This window comes from Ranitomeya variabilis, chromosome 1 (genome assembly GCF_051348905.1).
Source record: "Ranitomeya variabilis isolate aRanVar5 chromosome 1, aRanVar5.hap1, whole genome shotgun sequence".
In the NCBI taxonomy this organism is placed as follows: domain Eukaryota; kingdom Metazoa; phylum Chordata; class Amphibia; order Anura; family Dendrobatidae; genus Ranitomeya; species Ranitomeya variabilis.
Genome location: NC_135232.1, coordinates 1103621601 through 1103639337, shown reverse-complemented (window position 1 = coordinate 1103639337; position 17737 = coordinate 1103621601). Strand labels below are relative to the sequence as shown.

At 40.5% G+C, this 17737-nt stretch overlaps 1 protein-coding gene across 1 annotated transcript in view; it reads left to right on the top strand.

Moving 5' to 3' along the window:
* EVC (EvC ciliary complex subunit 1) overlaps nucleotides 1–17737 on the top strand; it is a 122757-nt gene that overhangs the window by 55434 nt on the left and 49586 nt on the right. Inside the window, exons 10-11 of the mRNA XM_077280124.1 lie at nucleotides 13990–14138; nucleotides 16942–17040. Of these exons, the coding sequence (XP_077136239.1) occupies nucleotides 13990–14138; nucleotides 16942–17040 (248 nt within the window). The remainder of the gene's footprint in view (nucleotides 1–13989; nucleotides 14139–16941; nucleotides 17041–17737) is intronic.

Below are 17737 nucleotides of genomic sequence, written 5' to 3'. Positions count from 1 at the left end.
TACCCCTCAAGCAATATCAGAAGCAGGTTACCCCTCCATAACAGTGCGTCGTGACCACATGTTTTGCTTCAATTTTGTTTTGTAGTCTTGTGGTTTGGTGCTTCTTATAGTCCGAAAAATATGGTAAGTATTTCTCCCAGAAAATTATAGCTATTACTCCTTTTGTTGTACACAGGTTTATTTCCTTTCTGTTTATTGGAACAAAACAAAAAAACAGAGAAAAATGGCAAACTAGACATAATTTCACACACAACCCCAAAAATGGGCCGGACAAAATTGTTTGCACCGTCAACTTAATATTTGGTTACACACCCATTGGAATAAATAACTGCCATCAATCTCTTCCTATAACCATCAACAAGCTCTTACACCTCGCAACTGTAATTTTGGACCACTCTCCTTTTGCAAACTGCTCCAGGTCTCTCCTGGAAGGGTGCCTATTTGAAGGAGGCCTTCTCTCAAAAGCAGTTTTAAGATCTCTCCACAGGTGTTCAATGGCCTTTAGATCCGAACTCATTGCTGGTCACTTCAGAACTCTCCAGTGCTTTGTTTCCATCCATTTCTGGGTGCTTCTTGAAATATGTTTGGGGTCATTGTTCTGCAAAAAGACCCATGACCTAGGATGCAAACCCAGCTTTCTGATACTGGGCACTACATTGCGACCCAAAATCCTTTGGTAATCTTCAGATTTTGTCAGGTCTTGCACATATTCAAGGCACCCAGGGCTAGAGAGAGCAAAACAACCCCAAAAACATCTTTGAATCTCCACTATACTTGACTGTAGGTGCTGTGTTATTTTCTTTGCAGGCCTTATTCCATATTTAGTAAACAGTAGAATGATGTGCATTACCTTATAGCTCTATCTTGGTCTCATCTGTCCACAAAACGCTTTCCAGATGGATTTTAGCTTACTCACCTGCATTTCCTCAAACTCTAGTGTAGCTTTTTTATGAGTCTGTCTCACCAGTGGGGTTCTACTCAGTCTCTTGCCATAGGGTTTCATTTTATTCAAATATCGAAGGAGAGTAAGCACTGACACTGATGCACCTTGACCCTGCAGGACAGCTTTAATTTCTTTAAAACTTGATTGGGTCTGCGCATCCACCATCCTGTTCTGCAACCTTTCATCACTTTTTCTCTGCCGTCCACGTCCAGGGAGAGTCGCTACAGTGCGATGGGTTGTAAACTTCTTGATTAAGTTGCGCACCGTGGACATAAGAACATCAAGATCTCTGGAGATATTCTTGTAACCATGAGGTTGTTGATATTGTTCAACAATTTTGGTTCTCAAGTTCTCAGACAGTTCTCTTCTCTTTCTGTTCTCCATCCTTAGTGTGACACACACAGACACACAATGCAAAGATTGAGTCAACTTCTCCCTTTTTTATCTGGTTTCAGGTGTGATTTTCAGATTGCCCACACCTGTTACTTGCCACAGATGAATTTGAACGAGCATCACATGCTTGAAATAGTTATTTATCCACAGTTTTGGAAAGGTGTCAACAATTTTGTCCGTTCTATTTTCAGGGTTTTGTGTGAAATGATGTCCAATTTGACTTTTTTATATTTTTTTTCTTGTGTTGTTCCAATACACACAAAGGAAATAAACATGTGTATAACAAAACATGGATAATTGCAATAATTTTCTGGAAGTAATACTTTTTTTCTGGAACAATTTCAAGGGTTGAGAACACATTCGGCCATGACTGTAAGTGTCTTATATGATCTTGACCTGTACATTGAGGTTTCTACATTCTGCGAGTATCCTCATCTGTGGGTTTAACTTGTCCTGGAAACAAGACTGGACGCCAGACTGAGCGCTCCAGGGGTATTCAGTGCAGTGACTTCAAATTAGCCGAGGTCAATGTCTGCTTGTATATTATGTGCGGAAAAAATAAACCCTTGTTGTTGTAGATGTAAAAATCTTTATGACATAAAAATACAAGGGTTACTTTATCAAGTGAATTATAGAAAATGTGTAATCTGTGTTAATAATGTAACTATGAAATATCATCCACCATCCACTATAAGATAGTAATAGTGACAAATAGACAAGCCATGGGAATTAGAGGGATATTCCCATCCCCAAGATCCTATCACAGTATGCATTAGGTGTAGTAATAATAATAGTAAATACCTTTAATTAGAAATGTAGTATAGTTCTTCTGATTCGCTATGTCGCTTACCCCATGTGCAGGGCATTGCAGTAGTTTAGGTATCTTAGGTATCCATGGTTATGACCACACATATAGTGACAGTTAGTTAGCTCCTATTGGTCGTAATCACGAATACTCAAGCTACAGCAATGCCCTGCACATGGGGTAAGCGACACAGCAAATCAGAAGAACTTTACTGCATTCCTAATTAGAGGCATTTCCTAATATTATTATTACACCTACTACATTTTGGGATAGGATATTGGAGATGTGAATACCCCTTTAAACTATTGGGGCCAATTGATCATTTGTGGAGGGTTTTTTTAAGTGATTTTTTTTTTTTTTTTTTTACTTGGAATTTCCTGATGTTGATTGCTCCAAATTCATCCAAATGGTGCATATGCGGTTCATGAATTTTGCGCAAAAAGTCAAAAATGAGCTTTTTTTTCCCGTCATTAACTGATTTTGCAACTTTTTGAGTAATATTCTTCAAAATGCTGAATAAAAATTGGACGTTTTGATTTACGTGCATAAAACCACTCCAGGTGGGTACAGGAGTAGAGAAGAAATAAGTTGTAATTGATGAATCAGGCACGAATATCTGAAAATCCCAAACTGCACCCACAATGGCGAACATAAGAAAAAATAATGGGTGAACACATGTAAAATAGGCTTAAAAAAAGGCAAAAGCTACAAGAGGAAATAGGTACAAAGGAAATACAAGCGAAAAATACCAAAAACTAGATGGGAAAAAATGAATGTTTAAATTGATTTGAAATTCCTCTTTTTTTGCCACAGTTTTCATGAGTTAATGTAGTAGAATTGGCTACTGCCAAAAAGTTGGGCATTGAATTAATAATGTGGCGGAGTGCTCAATGTTCAGTGGGGAAAAAAAAAAAGAAACCTGCAAAAAATTAAAGAGTTTTTATTCAATAGTCGTTTAGACAAAGAATTCAAACCAATTAAATTACACAAAAGTGTAGAAAAATGCACAATCTTCTCTTATACACAAAACCAACCAATTTATGAAGAGCAACACCATCAAATAGTTAATAAATGAGGCCTAATAAAGGTACAGTAGAGAAACAGGACTGAAGGTGCTGATTAATACCTTCAGCAAACTTACAGCATAGCAAAAAAATGAAATAAAATTCATTCGGTGTTTTGAACAGCTGACATGTGCCTGCAATATCTGCGGGTGGAATCACGATCCACCCGCAGCTATTAACCAGTTAAATGCTGCTGTCAAACTCTGACAGAGGGATTTCAGTCGCTCTTCCGGCCATCTGGCCGGAAATACGCGCACTGGTGACCCCCGTCACATGATCACGGGTCACCGGAGTGTTGGCATGACAATTTGAGGTCTCCTGGAGACCTCTATGGTTATTAATGCCGGCTTGCTGTGAGCGCCACCCAGTGGTCAGCGTTCATAGCAAGTGAGCAATTCTACTACATAGAGCCGATCGGGCTATGGCAGCTTCTAGTCTCCCATGGAGGCTATTGCAGCATTCCAAAAGTAAAAGAAACAGTTTCTAAAACTATAAAAAAAGTTAAATATAAAAGTTCAAATCACCCCCCTTCCGCCCCATTCAAAATAAAACAATAAAAATAAAATCAAACCTACACATATTTGGTATCGCCGCGTTCAGAATCGCCCAATCTATCAATTAAAAAAATGTATTAACCTGATCGCTAAACAGCGTAGCAAGAAAAAAATCAAAACCCCAGAATTACGGTTTTTTGGTTGCTGCGACATTGCATTAAAATGCAATAACGGGCGATCAAAAGAACGTATCTGCACCAAAATGGTATAATTGAAAACGTCAGCTCGGCACGCAAAAAATAAGCCCTCACCCAACCCCAGATCACGAAAAATGGAGACGCTACTTGTATCGGAAAGTGGCGCAATTTTTTTTTTTTTTTAACAAACTTTGGAATTTTTTTCTACCACTTAGATAAAAAATAACCTAGACATGTTTGGTGTCTATGAACTCGTAATGACCTGGAGAATCATAGCGGCAGGTCAGTTTTAGCATTTAGTGAACCTAGCAAAAAAGCCAAACAAAAAACAAGTGTGGGATTGCACTTTTTTGCAATTTCACAGTACTTGGAATTTTTTTTCCTGTTTTCTAGTACGCGACATGGTAAAACCAATGGTGTCGTTCAAAAGTGCAACTCGTCCCGCAAAAAGCAAACCCTCATGTGGCCATATTGACAGAAAAATTAAAGTTTTGGCTCTGGGATGGAGGGGAGCGAAAAACGAACACGGAAAAACAGAAAAAAGCTCCTGGGGTTAATTGGATTGGGAAAGTCTGATGTTTGTAACCAGCTTTTGTTTTTGAAGGTGAAGGGTTTTGGAACAAGTATCATTTATCGTTTGGTTAAATCAGCCAAAAATTCACTAAAGATATCTGTCAACAGCAGGTATGAGCCTTGATCATCACGTTGCTTCAGAATTGGTAAATATAAAGGTCTTTAACAGCACTTATTAGTGGTGATCATAGAAGAGCGAGATGAAATAGACGGAATGAAGGTTCTTAACTTTCCAAGAACACTTAATCTGCCAACCATCCTCTTTAATTACGGATGAAATGTGCCTTGTTACTTGTTTACCATCTTCCGTGGGCTAAGTGGAATTGCTAATTGTAACACGCGTAGCTGACTAAGCATGAAGGAGACAGCCCTTGGTTTAATATCAGTCTAAGCAGCACCGAGTCCATATCATAACTAATTAAAGGATTTAAATTGGATGTTGGAACGTTGTCAGTACGATACATGACAAACATTCCTTGAATGTGCTGCTCAAGAAATATCGAAATATATCTGCTTTTAGCAAAACATGGCCGGTAATTAGAAAAACCAGTGAGCAATTCCATCCCGTGAGCTACCAGCGCCTTGATGTGTTTGCTTTCAGCCTTGCCAATGACTTTCTTTAGTTTGCAAAAGACCATGACTATTGCCTAAAAATGGGAACTCTGCTAAATAAATATAGAGCGAATTCATCAATTGATTTGTATGAGTTTGTACCAAAGATGCCAAAAGTTGCTTTCAAAAAGTAGAAAAAGTTCTGCCAGTTTGGAACTGACATAGGTTAGACACACAGGTAGACTACGCAGGGGTTGTTTGTAGTCTGTTACCATGGAAACACAAGAATCTGTATAGGAACTTTAAACACGAAAGCAATTTCTTTTTAAATTAAGGCTAATGACAAAGGAATTTTTCATTTCATGCACATTTTACTTGTAACCAGGGCTGTGGAGTCGGTAAGCCAAACCTCCGACTCAGACTCCTCAATTTCCATGACACTGACTCCACCAAAATGGGCTCTGACTCCACAGTCCTGCTTGTAACAGATAAAGAATTTTCATATACTGGTTGCAAATCCTTTAACAGGTTGTCCACTACTTTATATTGATGGCCCATCCTTAGGATAGTTCATCAATGTCTGTTGGGCCAGTGTCCAACACCCGGCGCCCCCACTAATCAGCAGTTATCTGCTCTGTCTACTTTTACTGGCCGTTGCTTGGTACTACACATCTGCCTCCTATTCAAATCAATAGGAGGAGGAAGAGCGTTTACCCTGCGGCGGTCGCTAAAAATAGATGGTGCAGCTTGGCAAGTGAGTACTATAATAAACGCAAAGGGGAACATAAACTCCCGAACACCAAGAGAGGGGCACATGAACCAACAAATGTACCTAAGTAAATTTGATCTGTTCACGGCCGTGAAAGATCTTCACGTTTTTGCTCAATCACTGGTTTTTAAAAAGTGGTTTCACAATGAAGAAACAAGATGCAATTTCCCGATGCCTGAAGAGCAGGAGGCGTTACAAATATTGGAGGAATTGAGCAGAGAGCATGACTTGCCATCCCTAGGGAAAAATTGGGAAAGATTCTCGAACCGGCTGTGGATATGGGCATCATTACCCAGGAAGTACGGAATATTTTGTGGACTAAAGATCCGGTTACCCCATCACTATATCTACTACCAAAAGTACACAAAGACATTAAGAATCCTCCAGACAGATGTTTTCCGAAAAGAAACAGCCGAGAACGCTATTCTACATGCAACCTCCTCCCATCCTTCACATGTTGTAAAATCTATTCCTACCAGTCAGTTTTTAAGAATACGAAGAATTTGCTCAACTAACAGCGACTTTGAGGAACAAGCAAATGAGATGAAGAAAAGGTTTTATGAGAGAGGATACAGCAAACGGTCTGTCAAATATGCCTATAATCGGGCTAGGAACGTAGATCGGCACGAATTGATGTACTCCAAACAGTTGAAGCAAGGATCACAATCTCCAAGGATGGTAACCCAATACCACTCCCAATGGCAGAGAATGTATGAAATAATGAAGAAACACTGGCCAATTTTATTGGCGGACAAGACTTTGAGACAGTACTTACCTGTAACGCCCACAATAACTGCAAGACGTTGTGACAATCTGAGAGACCATTTGGTGAGAAGCTACTATACACCTACAAACCAACCGTCCATCTTTCCAGAACACTAGGGGAGACTGATGGGTTAAATACCTTCTTTTTGCCTTTGCTCGGCGGTTTCCGTGGTTTCCGTCCCTCCTTTGGCTGGTCTTGAGTGGAGGAAAAACTAGAAGGAGAATAAAGGAAAAAGGGAGACAAAAACCTTTTGAAAAGGAGAAGTTATATTCGGCGTCTTCATGCTGTACACTTTATGGACTTGAATTGAGATGACTTTATATATGGACATTGTGATCTTATGCTCACCTCTTGTACTCCTGTACTGGACTTTTTTGCCGTTCAATTCTGAGGGACTGTGGAGAGGGCTACATATGTAGAGAAAGATGATGTTATGCTTCATGATGGCGTCTAATTTATCTACCTAGCACTGTGTGGATCCAATTATGTGTTCTTAATGCATTTATGATCTATATGATTACTTTTAATCCTTTGACTGCTCTCCGCACTTTGGCACTATCGCACTTGTACTACTAGTGCTTATAGTTATGGCCAGGGCTATACCTGGCTTTACATTTATGCACTTTGGCTATATATTAGGCCAGTTTTCTATTTTTTATTTTTTTATATTTTTTTATTTTTCTGTATATTTGCATTTTTTTGATTTTTTTATTCACTATTTTGGCTAGTCTTCTTTTCTGGTCGTATATGTATGCACTTTGGTCATTTTTACCCTTATTTTGCACTGCGTCACCTTATTTCGGTCACTCTGGATCTTCTTCTATACAATTCTCTTCACTGATATTACTGGTTCTGTTATGGATCAGTGAAAAAATCATATTGATCTATATTTTGCACTTGTCACTTTATTATGGTATTTTTATTTTTTTATTTTATTTTATATTTTTTTCACTTTTGATATATGGGGGGTCGTTTTATATATGTGATGTCACTTTCCATTTATGTATTGTGGAAATTATATCAATAATATCGACTGTTTCTATATAGTGAATGAGGATACCACTTTATTCACCTGTCTAGGTGGTTACACTAGTTTTACATTTTATCTGTGCCTAAATAGAGCCATCTTGGTACTTACACCTAATAGGAGGCAGTCTTATGCGAGGTCGTTATGGCCGGTACGCATGCGCACTGTTACCCTGGGGACGCGGCTGGCACTGGCGCTGCTCGCCGGTGGTGGGCGGTTCACTGGGCGGGGCTTCCTCCCATGTACGGCCGCATGGTTGGCTGCTCATGACCAGCACCGTCGACTGCCGGGGACGCGCCTGTCCATCCTGCCTCCCTCTACTGTGTCAGTGTCGCGTGCGTCATGACGTAATCATGACGTAATCTGCATGTGTCGAATCTAGACTACAACTCCCGGCATTACATCTGTGGCGATACCATGTGATCATTTGCTGGGCGTTAACCTCCGTACCATTGGTCTTTTCTAGTTTAAAAGGAGCTTCCTGGAACATGATGCCACTCCCCCTGACGAAGGCACGCTGCCGAAACGCGCGTAGGGGTTGTGGCACCATCTTCTGAGTGTTTAGGTAAAGTACTAGTTATCTTTTCTTTTGCTCTATTTTTTGCCATGTTGCTGCTAATACCCTTAGTAGGGTTTTACGCAGCGTCCACTAGTGCATGCCATAGGGGCTTGATTATCATTGCGTAAACAGTGACACATTTGATCGTAGGTCTGCAGCTGTATTGTACCATTTGACATTATTAGGAGCATGGCAGAGTAGTGTCTTTTTCTATTTGTTTGTTACAACATTCACTCAGTGTGGTGCCACCAACATCTTTTGGCTCATCATTATGACACACTTGTGGCTACCAGTTTTAAATGTGTTTTATGTTCTGTAGGGATTATATCCCCTGTTTTTGTTCTTTTCTTTAATAAAGATTATTATATTATTTGTTCTCTTATGCAATTTCTTTATATGATCATATCTATATAGCGTTGAACGTACACCTATTTCCAGCTATTTTGGACGCCATATATGTTCTCTACTGATAGTTACTAATCACAATATAGTTGCGTCCTTTTTTGTTGAGGGTAATCATTTGATTTCAAATACAAGAATCTGTTTAGGAACTTTAAACACGAAAGCAATTTCTTTTTAAATTAAGGCTAATGACAAAGGACTTTTACATTTCAGGCACATTTTACTTGTAACCAGGTCTGTGGAGTCGGTAAGCCAAACCTCCGACTCGGACTCCTCAATTTCCATGACACCGGCTCCACCAAAATGGGCTCTGACTCCACAGTCCTGCTTGTAACAGATAAAGAATTTTCATATACTGGTTGCAAATCCTTTAACAGGTTGTCCACTACTTTATATTGATGGCCCATCCTTAGGATAGTTCATCAATGTCTGTTGGGCCAGTGTCCAACACCCGGCGCCCCCACTAATCACCAGTTATCTGCTCTGTCTACTTTTACTGGCCGTTGCTTGGTACTATACATCTGCCTCCTATTCAAATCAATAGGAGGAGGAAGAGCAGTACCCTGCGGCAGTCACTAAAAATAGATGGAGCAGCTTGGCAAGTGAGTACTTCCGGCCAGCAGCACCAGTAATAGCAGTAATAGCTGATTGGTGGGGGCACCGGGTGTCGGTCACCTGCCTTTCAGAGATTGATGACCTACCCTAAGGATAGGTCATCAATATAAAAGTAGTGGACAACTTCTTTAACCATTTTAGAAAATACAGATATATAGAGGTTTTCCACTTTTAGATAAGTGGACCCCAAATGCTCTAAAACAATAAACAAAGCAGATTCTCATCCTCCCCAGATTCAGTGTTGACGTCCTGATGCTACTCGGGTTTGTGTTTTCCCTGCAGCAGTGACGTAGCTTGGACAGCATGCATCAATGGTTTAGCCAATTACTGAGCTCAGTGGCTTGTGTGGTCAACCTCAGCCCAGCCGATGGGCACCATGATTGGATGCAGTAATGATGCATGCTGCTGATGTGGCGTCACCGCTACAGCAAAAACACTTTGACCTGAGCAACGGCAGGGAGCCGGCGCTGGATCCGGAGAGGGTGAGTACCTGCTATGTTGTTTTAAAGTGGTGGCCCAAAATACAACTTAATTTTCCTTCGCAATGCCTATCTATTTAATGCCATAATCTAATATATATTTTTTTCCTTTTTGATGATTCTCTGTTTTTAGAATTCCAGTGCATGCTGGAATACCTAAACGAAGCGTAATTAGTGATGCCTGTTTCAGGGGCTTGGCTAGTACCTGCTCGATGTGCGATGTGCACAATGACAGCGCACTCTCTAGTCGGCTCAGATCAGCAGTAATGAGTCCAGAACAGTCGTATCAGGGTACCTAGTGTAATGAGATAATTGTCGCACTCACAAGTGACATTGTATTTGGAGGCAGCGTGGTTATCTGCCCCTCTTACAAAACACACTAATAGTGTGCTCTCGCCCTGGCTCGTTACTACTGATCTGAGGCGGTGAGAGAGCGCCCTGTCTTTGTGCACATCAAACAGTGACAGAACAGGGACTAGCCTAGCCCCTGAATTGTGCTTAAATAGATAACCATTTAGGCTGAAAATTAAGTTGTACTTTGGACCACTCCTTTAAGTATTTTAGAGAATTTAGAGTCCACTTTCCAAAAGTGTAAACCCTTTTGACTGGTCCTCCTTCTATATCCTTGCATTTTCAGCTTTATCATTATAACTCCTTCAGATGATGTCATCAAATATGGGTTTAATAAAATCTGGCCATGGATCCCAGAATGTGGAAGGGATCCTGGAAAAGGAGATACTTCCCTTACTTCTGAAAGATTTGGGAAATATCAAGGGTGTTCCCTAAGGACCTAATAAACCTTCCTGGAAAGCAGTGCTGCCATAGAGTGTCTTCTATGAACAGCATATGGAAGGGGCATAATAGATGTGTGACCTGTAAAAGGAGGCATTCTTAAAGGGAATCTGTCAGCAGGTTTTTTAATCTGAATACAGCATGCAGTAGGGGTTGAAACACAGATGTGAAGCTTCGAGGTTTTCTTTGCTTACAATGATTGTTTTAGCACCTGGAGTTTATCATTGATGTGACTAGCTGGTTGTTTGAGCTTTGGTCCAACACGCCCCCTCCTGTGAACACGCCCCCTCCTGTGATAGGCAGCTCACTGTCTATGGACATTGTATATACACAGCCTGCTGTGGGCGGGGTTAGCTTTCTCAGCTCTGCTGCATTTCTAAATCTAAAAACTCTGATTGTGTGAGAACTGCTGCACCCAATAGTCTAAGTGATACATTGTTGGCTTCAGCTTCTCATCTACGGTAGCAAAAACCTGCTGACATATTCCCTTTTAGGAAAGCATTTTTTGTCAGCGCGCAAAGCCTGTCACTGGCAATGTACTCTCAGAAGGGTTTGCCAAAAAAATGCCAAGCAAACTTAAAAAGTAACCTTCATTTTAAATAATTAATGTATTTCATAAATCAAAAGTACATGTGAAAATATGTAACTTTGTAATATAACAGGAGAAATCTCCTACTGAACTGATCAATCATTTTCAAAATTCTTAATTCATGGGTAAAGTGAATACAGATCTCCCCATTAGGGCAGGTGCAGGGCAGGACAACCGTGTGCTCTCCCTACAAGAGAAATGGTCTAATTATACTAATCACACTCTGATCAGTCTCTGGTCAGAGGTTGAACTAAGTTGGATTCATTTTTCGGATGTGGAGAATTAAAAAAAAAAAAAAAAAAGAGTTTCTCCATCTTCTCCATTGAGTCTGTACTTGAAAATTGGACTGCACTCGGATGTCATCTGAGCGCAGTCCGATGTTTTCCACAGACCTATAGTCATGAATGAGCAAGTGTCATCCTATTAATGCAGGCAAAGCATGCATACTTCAATTTTCTACATTTCTGTTTTTTTCCAGACAAGATGGGGTGCAGAGTGTACATTAATGAGAAAAAAAATTAACTTTTTTGAATTTACCAAATGGCTGCAATGAAACAGAGTGAAAAATTTAAAGGGGTCTAACTACTTTCCGTTTCCACTGTATCCTGGTAATATAAAGCCAGATGACGTTCATGTATTCGTTTCCTGACATGACTAATTTAGCGTATTTTTCCAGTAGGAAGCATTGAAGTTACTGATATATCATGTGACAGCTCAACTTAGTGAGTTGACATCTCGGTGATGGGTAGACGCACCGCTACCTCTCTCCCAGCATCACAACATTGCGCCATTGTTCACATCACCCGCTGTTATCATGGGTCGTTCCAGTCAATTCTTCCGTTGATTCTCACGGCATACAGAGCCAGCAGCTGTGACAGACTGAAAATATACTTTTTCTTACAAATATGAGTTGAGGAAAAAATAAAATCAACAAAGCTCAAATATTTTTCAATTTGTTCCGCTTCTCCTACTAGAACAAATATGGTTTATATATAACCTCTCGTGATGTGCCCGGAGGAGTATAATGCCAGGCGTCTTGCGGAAAGGCTATTTTTGCTTCCTATGAAAAGATGTCACCTGCAGTTCCTTTGAGATTTCGTTAAGGTTCACTGCGTTAATCCAACACCGATCTCCTGGGGGTGTCTCCAGAGCTATATTTCATTCCAGAGATGATGCTGACTGTGAAAATGAATAGGAATATCAATGGCTGAAGAGATCAGGGCGATATTTACTATTCATTTATTGACCATTTAATATCACAATGAGTGGAATTGTGAAAGGTTAAACTAAGCACACAAACTGGTAAAAAGTAAAGATAAACCAGTGCAAATCGCTGAGCCAACCAGTTGTCCGAGACTGCAATAAAACAGAAACATGGCTGCTTTCTTCCAGAAATAGCGCCACCTTGTCTATGCGCCATGCCTGGTATTGCAGCTTAGCCCTATTCAGTTTAAAGGTCAGGACTGTAGTAGACAGGCTCGGACTGGCCCACCGGACAACAGGAGAATCCTCCGGTGGGCCCCCATGCAGGAGTAGGCCACCACCCTCTTATATGAGCAGTACCTGCCACAATATACTTGGGACCCTGTAGTTGATGTTACTGGTAGACCCTTGACACCCCAGTATGACACTGGTAGTAGTCGTTTTCAATACAAGTTGATTATCTCAACCCTTACTAATATGCCCAATATTGGAGACGGTCACTTACAGAAATTCTATCCTAGAGCAGCTTCTTCCACTTTGCTGCTCACATACCGACTAGTTATATGAATGACTGCTATGTAATACTACTTTTCATACCTTTTAGTTTATTACTATTTTTTTGGTTGGTCGCAGCTTTCCTTGGCAAAACAAGCTGCTTGGAGGAGTCATGCTCACTAAAAAAAAAAGCGTTTGACTATTGTGGGACAGTCTACAGTCGAAATCCCAACAAAAGTTATGTTCTAGCATGTTCTAATGACCTGTAAAAATAGGATGAGTGAAGGCTGTTGTTCCTGACACCTGGCGATTGACAAAATAGACCATCCAAGCCAAACAATTTGATTCAAAGGCCAAAGTCTATACAAGTAGTGTCTCTCAGATTCCCCATATGAATAAATGCTCAGATCGGATGAGTGTGGCGCAAACTGATGCCGGACAGGTTTGATGGTGACTTATCTTGCTTACCTGCATTAATGTTCTCAGCTGTTCACTGTTGTCCACGCCTCTCTCTGCTATAAATACTGGCCTTTCTTAAGCAGGAATTGCCAGAGTTAGCTACATGCTGCATGGCTCAGGAGCTAAAGGAGTTTTTTGTTTGAAGAGGTGTTTGGTGGATTTAGCTGAAGACTGTTGCTTGGTTTTAGTTGTGTGCAAATCCTCTACTCCTACTTTTTGTTTTTCCATTTCTTGTGTTGTTTGAGAGAGCATATTTGTATGATTAGTATTTTCCTTTATCCCTGTACACATTCCCTTGTTTGTCTGGCTGGTGTACTTCCACACACTACTACTCCACTCTTCCCTGGGTGGAGGGGGGGAGAGAACAGACTTATGGCTGATTCTGGAGCTCAACAAGGTAGGTAGGTCGCCCCTGATGCTAGGGACCGCGTAGGAGCCCCTGGCCTCGGGATATCCAACAACAAAGTCGTGAAAAAAAGGATGTGGATGTTGAAATAAAAAAAAAAAAAAAGTTAATCAGAAACATAAAAAATAAATAAAGGAAATATATAAATATTATCAATTCCTAAATACTTTTAAATAGCAAATCACAAATGGCTAATTTAATGTACTATAGTGATTGCATCTCTAAAGAAACCAAGTGTGATTTACTAATTCAAGTATTTTTTAAAAAAAATTTTATGGATTTATTTATTCTATTCCCAAAGAACCATTTTAAATATTTACATTTGTCTGCTATTTTAAATCCTGGATTTTTAAGGCTATCTTTTTCTAAAATACTTACCGTACTCTGGTGTCTCGTCTCTTGTCTAGGCTCTTATCAACAAACTAAAGCTGTGATAGCCGAGCACTTGGGGCATCGTAATAAGCTCATCGACATTCTACAGAAAAAGCAAAAAGAAGAGCGCTCCAACTTTTTAGCCAGGGCTGAAGGGTCTGTAGATGCAGACCACTTTATAATGGTAAGACTATGATCTTTAGACCAACTCTTACTGTCAGTGACCTGACCTGCTTTCTTGTCTCATGAGTCATGAGTTATATTTTGTTATGTCCCTGTCTGTACTGACCTGGAGTGCACTAGAGAAGAAGTGGAGATTGTTCTGTGTAGACTGCCTAATATAGATTGAAATGGCAGCAACTATTTTTGTATACTCATGTGCACGAAAGGGAAAACTTACAAAATTTCCAACTTTACCACGCAAAAGAACCAATAAGAGAGTACAATATCCTGAATAAGATCCAAATAATTTATTTCATAAATACATTTTAATCATAACAGAAGACAAAATTTCCAACTTTGTCTGCAGTTTTAAACTGCTAAATAATTTGTCCCTGCAAAATGTAACACAGAGACATTTATGGCGTATTGCTTTTCCAGGACACTCCTCCCATTCCTAAACTCTGCAGCAGATTGTGCCATAACCAGTTCTCTAGGTAGTACAATGTCCTCTCTGTGCTCTGCACAGTAACAGTGCCCTTCTTTTGTGCCCACACAGTAACAGTATTCCCTCTGTGCCCCAATAGAGTAATAATATTCCCTCTGTGCCTGCTTGGTAATTGTACCCCCCTCTGTGCCTCCTTATAGTTATACAGCCCCCTATAGTTATAAGATCCCCCTGTGACTCCTTAAGGCAGGGGTGGGGAACGTCAGGGCCATTTACGGCCCTCAATGACCTTTTATCAGACCCCCGAGCAGATTCTCAGGGACCGCATTCTTGGGCAAGGAGCTGTATTTTGATTACCACAAGCTCATTAATTTCTTCTCTGTTAGCACACACACAGTGTTCACTACTAAACATTGAAGGGCATGCAATGAAAGATTACGTCCTGAAACCAGTCCCAGAGTCAGGATGCACTTTGTGGGTGGAGCTTGTACGGCCCCCGAATGATGGTATAAATATCCAATTGGCCCTTCGCAGAAAAAAGATTCCCCACCCCTGCCTTAACTAATAATGAATAATGCCCCGTGTGCCTCCTTATAATAATAATTCCCCTTGAACTTACTTAAAATAGTGCCTCCTTATACTAATGCCCCTAATTGCGCCTCCTTATTATGTCCCCCTGTGCCTCTTTATTAATCATACTGCTCACTGTGTTCATAATAATGCTGCCCAATGTGCCTTCTTATAATAATGACCTCATTGTGCCTTTTATGATAGTGCCCCTCATTTTGCCTCCTTAAATTATTGCCCCTATTGTGCCTTATAATAATGCATTCCATTTTGCCACCTTATTATAACGCCTTCCATTGTGCTGCCTTATTATAATGCTTTCCATTGTGCCTCCTTATTATAACGCCTTCCGTTGTGCTGCCTTATTATAATGCCCACCACTATGCCTCTTTATAGTAATGATTATACCCTTATTGTGCCCAGAAGACAAGAAAATAAACTAACAATCACCTCACGCATCTTCAATGCCACACAGTGATGAGCTCCTTCTCGCTGCACTCTCCAGGACAGTGCAGATGCAGTGATATTATTGCGCCAATCGATGTCCCCTCAATGCCAAGACCAGTATTACCATCAATATAAGAGGCAAATAATACTGCAAGGAAATAACCAAATATTGCCAACATATACAGTAGTGATAATACTGCCATACTGATCATTATAAAACAGCTAACAAAGAAAAAAACTCAGAAAAAATACATACCAAGAGATACAGCCTTCCCAAAACCCTGTCTGATGACAAATGCACACTTAGCAGGATGCAGCAGGCCTCCACTAATAAAGGCTAGGAGCGGCACAGGTGCAAACTACTTGATAAAAACAACCACCCCTATCCTCCAAACATTGCAGGGGTTGGCTGCCTAGTAGTAAAAAATGCACATTGATATGACTCACATAGGACGCCAGTCACACTGATAGGTGTGGTGCACAGTGTCTGGTATGCAACCTATTAATGACGCCCCTTGTATTAACAGGCGGGCTGCCCAGCACTATAATATGCAGCACACAGTGACAGGCGCCCCAAAAAACCTAACCAACGTAAAGAGGCCTGGCCACATCCTGCATAAAAAATGATGATATGATATAGTGCAAAAAAATGTATGTATATGATGAACACATACACTATATGAGGTATTAGTTTATTATTTTGGCCAAAACAAAGTAAGCCCGCAACCCAACGTCAAGGGTCCCCATAATATTGCGGGTCCTACCACTAATATTATAAAACAGCTAACAAAGAAAATAACTCAGAAAAAATACATACCAAGACATACAGCCTTCCCAAAACCCTGTCTGATGACAAATGCACACTTAGCAGGATGCAGCAGGCCTCCACTAATAAAGGCTAGGAGCGGCACGAGTGCAAACTACTTGATAAAAACAACCACCCGTATCCTCCAAACATTGCAGGGGTTGGCTGCCTAGTAGAAAAGCTTTATTAGTGGAGGCCTGCTGCATCCTGCTAAGTGTGCATTTGTCATCAGACAGGGTTTTGGGAAGGCTGTATCTCTTGGTACATACTGATCATTAACCAAAATTATCATCAAGCCTAATATGACCACTATATATAAAGATGATATAATGGTAATATCCGTTTAACACCAGTGCTCTGGAGACCAGATATGTGTGTACTGTATCGGTTCTCACCAGTGGCGTTCTCATGGATCTTAGTCAATTACTTTCCTTTTTTCAATTCCATTTTCCATCCATGACTCATAATCACTATGACAAAAGTGAAGTATTTACAAATTTGCTCACCTTTTTGTGTAGATTTGAACTGTGTTGTAAATGTTTTACACTATCACTTACCCAGGAGTATCATAAACTTCTAGAAGATCAGAGAGAACTTCAGGGCGCACTAGAAGATGAAGAGGACTGTAAAGCCATCGATGCTGTTGCTGAACTCTGCAAGGTAATTTATGATATTCCAAAAAAATCAATAAATCCCCTGCAGAAAGCCACAATCCAGACCTGACTCATGACCTCTTTGTTTCCCTCACCTGGTCACCTGGACAAAACTGTTTGACAACAGCAAAGTCGCAAGTGTAACTTTAAGCTTCTGGACCCCCAATTCAAAATAAACAACTACCTGGCGACATTATTGTAATATTATCCGGGCATTTACAGTTTAGTGACTGTCACGCTGTGACAATCTTCAGCAAGAAAGGGGGGCCTCAAATTGTCCATAGAACTGGGACTCTAACTATCCCTATCCCGGGGGTACTCTTCAATGTAGAGAGGCCCGAGTCTCCAACCTTACTATGCTCCTGTTAAACACTGATCTTCCCCCTCCCCCACTCTATGAGGCATGGGACAGAAATGTAAGGTAAACAAGACACAAAGACAAAACAGTGATAACGAAAAACTCATACATAAAAAGCATTCACCAACAATAGGGAGGAGGATAGGGACAGGGAGGAATAAACTATATGGGAACAGGGACCAGGAAATAAACACACTTGTGCTACAGCAAACCATGGAGTACTCCTACAACATCTCTACTCCAACCACTTAGCTTAAGCACACAGCAAAGGAAAACAAAGCTTTCACCAGCAGGGACAAGAAAGTCTGGCCAATTTTTACAGGAAGATGTAATGACCAAATCAGAA